At 48.8% G+C, this 8,256-nt stretch overlaps 1 protein-coding gene across 1 annotated transcript; it reads right to left on the bottom strand.

Moving 5' to 3' along the window:
- Positions 1–6,031: 6,031 nt before the first annotated feature.
- On the bottom strand, positions 6,032–8,012 carry LOC115910494 (endonuclease domain-containing 1 protein-like). The gene is made up of 2 exons (XM_030960686.1): positions 7,718–8,012; positions 6,032–6,577 (listed from the first exon to the last, which is right to left on the bottom strand). Exons 1-2 carry the CDS (start codon positions 8,000–8,002, stop codon positions 6,032–6,034), a joined length of 831 nt encoding a protein of 276 aa, XP_030816546.1. The 5' UTR covers positions 8,003–8,012.
- Positions 8,013–8,256: the final 244 nt, after the last annotated feature.

Below are 8,256 nucleotides of genomic sequence, written 5' to 3' on the forward strand. Positions count from 1 at the left end.
CACAGCACACACCTGCAGCTGGGCACGGACTCTGCTCAGCCCCCTGCCATGCTGAGCTGGCCTTTAATCTCATGGGGCATTGGGCAGGCAAAGAACAGCAATGCTGCTCTTCCTACAGCTCTCTGGCCCCATCCAGGTTCACACAGACACTCAGCTCTTCCAGTCAGAGCCAATACTGAACCCCAAATCATCCACCTGGGCTCCTGCCTCTCAGCTGACATTGGCCCATGGGTGTCCTGCTGCTCACCTTGCATTTCCACGTTATCCAACCCCAGACTCTGAACATGCAGACACATGCAGAGAGCAAATGAAGGGGCCAAGCAGATGGCAGCAGCAAGCATGAGGGATAACACCTCTATCTTATCAGCACAATGGCTGCTGCAATGCAAGCCCTGAGGGGCAGCTCTTGCCCTGGTTGCTTGGGATTCCTGCTGATGCCCATCTTCAGCTTTGCTGATTGATTTCCCTGTACAGTCAAAGGCGCCATTGCAGGAATTTCTTGGACAGCCACTTGTCCTCTTTTGTCTTTCTCAGTGCTGATGTGATTTTCAGCAGTCAGTAAGGTCACTCCTTTATGAGAAAACTGCTGAAATGCTCCCTGGGATGATGGCAAGCAAGCAAGGGACTTTGCCTCCTTTCAGAGGCAGCACAGGTTTGGGAGAGCAGGGATGCTTCCATCTGCATTGCCAGACACTCATTGGACAGATTTAATATCATCAGCATTTGGAATAAGGCAGCTGGGACAGGCAGTTCAAAGGGTTCCTGGCAGACAAAGCTGCCACAGCCTCTAAAGCACAAAGCCCACCTTGGGCTGGCAAAGGACTGAGCTCAGGACTGCTGAAAGTGTGACAAGTCACCTTGCACATTTGCCCTTGTCTTCTTCTTCTCCCTGCCCCTCATCTCTCCATTTCCACTGGATTCTGGATGCTGAGCTGCACACAGCCCTGCTCTGACCCAAGATATCTGGTCCTTTTTCTTTTGTTCATCCCTGGATCAGGAATGTGGTGACCAGTGTGCTGGAAACTGAGAACTGCAACTACAAGTCGGGACTTTTTACAGTGCTCTGCAGAGCACGCCTGTATCTGCCCCAAATCAAGCAGAGAATGGTCTGAAAAGTCCTTCTGCATGACCCACTGCATGAGATTAAAATATATCCAACTAACTTAATATCTAATTTAACAGATACATAGAAAAACACCTACCGTGAGAAGGTGCGTCACAGGATTCTGCTCGCAGCCCCAAAGTGGCAGAGGAGTCTCAAATGCCTCTGCTGCAGTCTCAGACTCTCTGGGTTTATATGCTCTCCAGGAAGAGGCGGTTGTTAGATTTCCCAAGAAGCTTTTCGAGTAATTTTTCCTGGGAATTTAGACCACAACTCTGTTTGTCCAGAGGTTTTTTGCAAGGTCATGGGTGGAGTTTTAGTACTCAATAATCTCCCCCTTCCTTCCTATTCAAAAGTTTGATGTTAATTTTTAGGTGAGCTGGCTTCAGTTTCTTCCCCAAATCATTCCTTCTGTCTGTACCCTCCTGACAGACAAAAAATACCAAAGTCCTGCAAAATTCAGTGCATGCATAAGCTCTGATTGCTCCTGGGAGCTCAGCAGCTCCAGCCTAGGCTTTGTCCAGAAATATATTTATTTCAGAAAGTCAGGAGAGATTTTTAATATTGGAATCAATGGTGAGGAGGGAGGAAGAGCTTACCTTCAAGCAGAGTCTCAGAACAGGCAGCTGAACTGCTCCTTCTGCCTTCTCCCTGGAGAAAGGAGTGTTTGAATCCTCAGGAGTGCCACTGCAATATATACCCTTTCAAAAATTTGCCCCTTGTTGTAAAAAAGGAATTCTACAGAATAGAGAAGTTTTCTATTTTTATTCAGGGGTAATGTTCAAACCAACCCTGAAATGTGCTCAGTGTTCTTTGTTATAGTTTCCCCAGAATTTCTCCCAAATTTCCTGCCTTGCAGCATGGCATGTCAGAGTCAGCTAACAGGGTCTGGCGACTGCCTTGATCATTTCCTCAATCCCACCAGCTGCACCTGCTGCTGCTCCAGCACCTACACGTGTTTCTGTTCCCAACAGAACAGCTCTGGTGACATTGGATGGACTGGCCTGACTCTGAGCACACTCAGATAGTCACAGTCTGCCCTTCTGCAGCCTCCCAGAACATCACTCCCATGGCCAGGCTACAAATATTCTCTTGCCTGGTTGCCATGGCTGTGTGACAGCTCCATCCCAGCAGCCTGGGAAGGAGAAGGCTCTGGGGATAGCTCAGAGCACCTGCCAGTACTTTAGGAGTCTACAGGAGAGCTGGAGACAGACTGTGCACAAGGCCTTGGAGCTGAGAGGTGTGCTGGGTTCAGAGTTAATGTTTTTGACAGTGGCAGGGACGGGGCTGTGTTTTGGAGTTCTGCTGAACACAGAGTTGATAACACAGAGATGTTTCTGGTGCTGCTGGGCAGAGCTTTCACAGGCCAAGGCCTTTTGGGCTTTTTGTACTGCCAGGCGGGCAAGGAGGCTGGGGGTGCTTGGGAGGCTGGGAGGAGACACAGCCAGGACAGGTGAGCCCAACTGACCAGAGGGATATTCCAGACCCTGTGACAGCATGCTGAGGATATAAAGTGAGGGGAAGGAGGAGGAAGGAGGGGGCATTTGGAGTGGTGGGTTTTGTCCTCCCAGGTAGCTGTTAGGTGGGACAGGGCCCTGCTCTCCTGGACATGGCTGAACACCTTTCTATCAGTGGGAAATGGTGAAGGAATTCCTAGATGTGCTTTGCTTGTGTGCACAGCCTTTGCTTTCCCTGTTAAACTATCTCTATCTCTACCCAGGATTTTTCCAGCTTTTCCCCTTCCAGTTCTCTCCCTGATCCCAGTGGTCGGGGAGAGAGGGAGCGGCTGCGTGGGGCGTGGCTGCTGGCTGGGGTTAAACCACACCATTGGGACAGAATGCACAAAATTCACAGGATGACTTGGTTGGAAGAGAACTTCAAGATGATCGAGTCCAAATCATGTCCCAACATCTAAACTAAACCATGGCACTGCGTGCCACATCCAGTCTTTTTTTTAACTTTTTTTGCAGGGATGGTGACCCCACCACCTCCCTGGGCAGACCATTGCAGAACTTCATCACTCTTTCTGTGAAAAACTTTTACCTAGTATCCAAGCTGTATTTCCCTTAAGGCAGTGTTAGACAGGGTGAAACAGCGTGAAATGGAAGGAGTGTAGGTTTAGACTGGATATTAGGACGGTATTTGTGACTGTGGAGGTGGTGAAGCCCCAGCACAGGCTGCCCACAGAAGCTGAGCCTGCCCCATCCCTGCAAGTGTCCATGACCAGGCTGGCTGGGGCTTGGAGGAACCTGGGATTGTGGAAGTGTCCCTGCCTATGGCAGGGCATGGACGTAGCTGGTCATTAAGGTCTTTTCCAACCCAAAGTATTTTGTCATTCAATGACCATTCAATCATTCCAAACTACATTGGACAAAGTTTCTTCTGTTTCCAAAAGTCCAGGAATAATAGAATGACGAGTTGTTTGTTACAACCAGAAGTCTCCAGAAGAAATGCGTGAGACCAAAGTTTTTTTTAAACAAACTGGTTGAGCCCTGTGGTTCTTTTGTCTTTGTTAACCCGGGACTGATATCTGAAGCAAAGTGGGGTTTAGCCAGAATGAGGAAGAAGGCCAAGAAAAAGCAGATCTCGTGGAGGTGAGGCAAATTCCTTCTTTCTGATGAGACCCCACTGACAGAACTAAGCAGGGCCATCAGTGGTCACATCATTAGAAGGGACCATAAACCATCCAAGACCCCCAAAGTGTCCCCCAACTCCACAGTGTGGCATGACCCAGTAGAAAACAACTCCCAGGGCAAAAGTGGGGAAATCCCACATAATTCTGTGAATTCAGAATTGACAGAACCCACTGAACTCTTCAATGCAAAGGCTCCCACCCCAAAGGATCGTCAAAGTTTGGGACATCAAAGTTGGGAGTCTTGTTCCTGGATCAATGGAGGTATGTCGTAAGAGCTGTTGGCACCCTGGCCCACTTTGTTCATGCCCATTCACAGGAGAATAACTGGTGTCTGGTGCTGACACTTGTGTGGGTGTTCTGGCATCCTCTGATTGCATTTGCACACCCAATGTCCTGCAAGGATGCTCTGGGCACTGTGGCTTTACTGGTGGGTGTAGAAATTTCACTGGGAAGCAAATTGTGGTTTATAGAAGACATGACCCTGCAATCCAGTTTTACAATTGACAAAATCTGGGGCTAAGATTGGATCCATCTCCCTGAGAAGGAGTTTACCAAGCCAGGGAGTCCTTTCTGCAGCTCGTGACTCAACAGGAAAGTTTCCCTATTAACCTTTGCCTGAAGTTCCCATTCTGCCCACAAAACCATTTTCAAGGAAAAGGGACTCCCCCCAAGATCCCTAAATGTTCATGGTCAAAAGGAACAACAAAAATCAGAAGATACGTAAAATTCCACAAGGTTTTATTAGTAAATTACACACTTGGCGTGGAAATTGTTATGTTAGTCCCTAAACTACTCTATAAGCAAGTGGCAGTGGGTATCCTTTTATATATAAATTCTCCTGACCTGAAAACAGGTTTCTCACTTCTTAATGGAACACAGATATCATGTGACATTTGCTCTCTCAGACCTTCCTGGAAATTAATCAGAGATCTTTGGGAGCCTTGGGTTGTCTTGCTCCCTTCTACAATCCATTTGTCCCCCTGTATTCTGTTCTAGTGAGACCTCACCTGCAGGGCTGCCTCCAGCTCTGGGATCTTCACAACAGAAGAAGGTGACAAAGCTGTTGGAGTCCAGAGGAGGCCACAAAGATGCTCCAAGAGCTGGAGCACATCTGTTCTGGAGAGAGGGTGAGAGAGCTTCAGGTGAGGGAGCCTGGAGAAAGGACTCTTGGGAGAATTTGGACACCTTCCAGTGTCTAAATGGTTTTAAATGAGAAAGGGACTTTGGACAAGGGTATGGAGTGACAGGACAAGAGAGAATGGCTTTAAACCGAAAGCAGACAGGGTTAAATTAGATGTTAAGAAGAAATTCTTTACTGTGAGAGTGGTGAGACTCTGGCATAGGTGGTCCAGAGGAGTTGTGACTGCTCCATCCCTGGAAGTGTCCAAAGCCAGGTTGGACAGTGCCACGGGCTGCTCCATCCCTCGAAGTGTTCAAAGCCAGGCTGGACAATGCCACAGGCTGACCGCTTGGAGATGACCACAGCTAGCCCAAGCTCCTGGCCCGTGCCAAGAGTGGCTACTCCCTGTCTGCCCCTTGGCCTGCTCTGGGTAGCAGTAAAGCAGGGCTGCCTCGCCCTCAGAGGCAGCAAAGCTGCTCTGTGTGGCTGCTGCTAGAATCCTGAGTCAAGGGTCCAGAGTGAAGGAAAGAGAGGGATCACTTGTCAAGACACTGTAACAGGAGAGGATCCAGGGACAACTGACAGAGTTCTAACAGCGTAACAGCATCTCAAGTATGGCAGAGGGAACATGGGGAGGATATAAACTTGGACCAATGGTGAGACACCTGGGGAGGGGCACAAGGCAGGGTACACATCATGACATTCAGTGGGACACAACAGGGGAGGAGAGCAGGCCAAGCAGACCAATAGGTATTCAAGGGATCCAGGATGGATGCAGAAGTTTCTGGAAACAAAGGTGGGGTTTCTGCGATGGACAAAGGAGGAGGGCAGGGTCTCCCTGAGTGGCAGGGAAGAAGACTCTGGAATAAGGGGTTGGTCTTTAGGTAGATGGACAGGGGAGTGGGTGGACATTGATCAGGGACAAACCAATATGTATGGGGGACAACTGGAACAAATAAATTTGAACTTCCAACACCACAACTTCATAACAAAGAAACTTACTAGCATGGGACAGGGCTTGGAGCCACCAAGGATAGTGAAAGGTGTCCCTGCCCATGGCTCAGGAGCTGAGACTACAGGGATGGTCTTTGAAATTCCTTCAAACCAAAACCTTTCTGTGATTCTATGACACGTGGCAAAAGCTCCTGAGCCTGTTCCAGCCAGGATGTGAGGCTTATTCTCGGGGACAGTCACTGTCAAACAGAAAAACCTGTCCCCTCCCATAGAGCTCAGTTAATGTGTCCTCCAGCTCTCCCAGTGTGAGGAGCTGAACCTGGTTCCTGTCGTTCTCAGCAATGACCGCCCAAGCCTTTATGTAGTTGTTGTCCACCACACAGCAGGCAGCTGACCAAAGGTGGCTGGGTTTATTAACCCTCCCCTTGGCAATGTAGTTGTTCCCAGGCACAGCACCCACGATGACATAGGTGGTTTTACAGCCCTGGGTCCTCCTGATCATCGTTTGCTGCTCGTAGTTGTTCCAGGCGCCGCCGTTGAGTTTTTCATCCTGGGGCACTATGTTGGTGAGGGTGAAGGTGGCCATCCTGCTGCTGTAGTCATCGTGGTGGCCATTGGGGTTCAAATGGCCCCGGTTCAAACCTGTCAGGTTCTTGTAGTCATGAAGGATAGCCTGGCTCTGGCTGAGTTTCTCTAAGGTGACGTTGTATTGATTTAAGAGTGTCCACTCTTTTTCCATAGTTTTGGGATAAGTTGGGCCAATCAGCTTGACAGGAAATAAAGAGAAAAAGATATTAGTACTGGGGATGAGCATAATTGAGCAGATTTCCCTAGAGCAGAAATCTCTGAGTGTCAAGATCCTGTTTTTTGTCTTCTCCTGATGTGGTACAATACCAGATTAGTTGCTTGAGTTCCTATGAGGAACTCAAAATGCAATCAAACTGCAAATATATTTTTTGTTTCAGAAATTAATTTCACGTTTAGTGCATAATATTTAGCTTTCCTTTAGAACACTGCATATGGGTTTCTTCTGCGGTTCATTTTCACCTAAATCAATCCTGCCCCTCTGTCCTTAGCAATGACATGAATTTCCTCTTTTTGTGCCCATTATTTGATTGGCCTATTTTCCTAAAGTTCTGAAGTTTGACTGAAAGACATCTGTGAGATCTCTGTTGGTTTTGGAGTTCTGTCTGTCTGCTGGGTCCTCCTAGACCAAGCCTGAGCCAAAGGTGCTCAGGGGTCACTGCCCATGGATGGAGATCACACCCTTCTGAATGGACCAACACTGATGCTCCTCACTTTGCACTGCCTGAAATGTCACTCCAGAAATCCCTCCACAGTTAACCTGACGCTCTCATCTCCAGTGCCTTTTCCCTCGAGGCTTTGTCTCTGGGCCATCTCACCCCCCTTCTGAGTTTCTCCTCACTTCTCTAACACCAATTCACAAAGCCTGTTTAAGACATCACTGGGAGCAGATAAGCTCTGCCAAGGATGCAGAACAGCTCAGGGCAAAGTGGGGATCAGATCCCAGCAGGACTGTGGGTCCCTCAAGTTTCGCCTCTCCTGGATGCCTTTTCCCCATCCCTTGGTCACCCAGCACAGCAGGTCACAGGGAGGGGAAGCATTTGACTTTGTCATGTCATGCAAAGTAATGTGATTTGCTGTTCCTATCAGGTGAAGGCAGAGAGCTGGGCACCTTTGGCATGTGATTCATCTCATGCTCCTGCTGATGTCTCAGATGCATCAGAGGAACCATGTGATGAAGATGTTTGAAGTTCAGTGAGGAGAATCCTGTCCAGTGTGTCCATTTGCATGTGTTTAGAGGAGGAAATAGAAAAGTTGGGTTGAATGCTGCAGCTCATCTCTGAGTGGCTGGAGAGTGATGTGCTGTACAGGAGATACTCACCTGAGGCTCAACCAGCCAAGTTTTAGGTCTTTTGCCCGGTCCAGGCTGGTAGATGTAAGCAGAGTAGACAGGAATACGCATCTTCCTGTCGTACAGGGTGGCAAAGTAATACTGGTTCTTGTAGCGCTGGCAGATCCAGGCTGGTTTCTGTGGCTCCAAGGCTTCGTTCGGGGGGATTTCATGGAAAAAAAACTGAGGACATGAAGTTTCAAAGGAGTTCACCACCTCGCTGTGTCCCAGCCAGAGGCAGCTGGCCAACACCTGCAGCAGCAGCAGCCCCAGCATGGTGGCAGGATTTCACTGGAGGGTTCTTGCTCCCCTGGAAGGCAAATGCAGAGGAAGGGACTATGAGAGACTAAGGGGAGGGTAACTTCTGTCCTCCTGGATATGGAAAAATCATCAATGCTATAGGGTTGTGCAGGGAGATGACTGGGGATAAAAGGATAGTGGTAGGCAAGTTACAGGAGAAAATGCAGTTGCTCCTCCCGGGATGAAATACAGTCAGCATACCTGGCCTCCCACACACAAGGAGGACTATA

This window comes from Camarhynchus parvulus, chromosome 1A (genome assembly GCF_901933205.1).
Source record: "Camarhynchus parvulus chromosome 1A, STF_HiC, whole genome shotgun sequence".
Classification (NCBI taxonomy): Eukaryota; Metazoa; Chordata; class Aves; order Passeriformes; family Thraupidae; genus Camarhynchus; species Camarhynchus parvulus.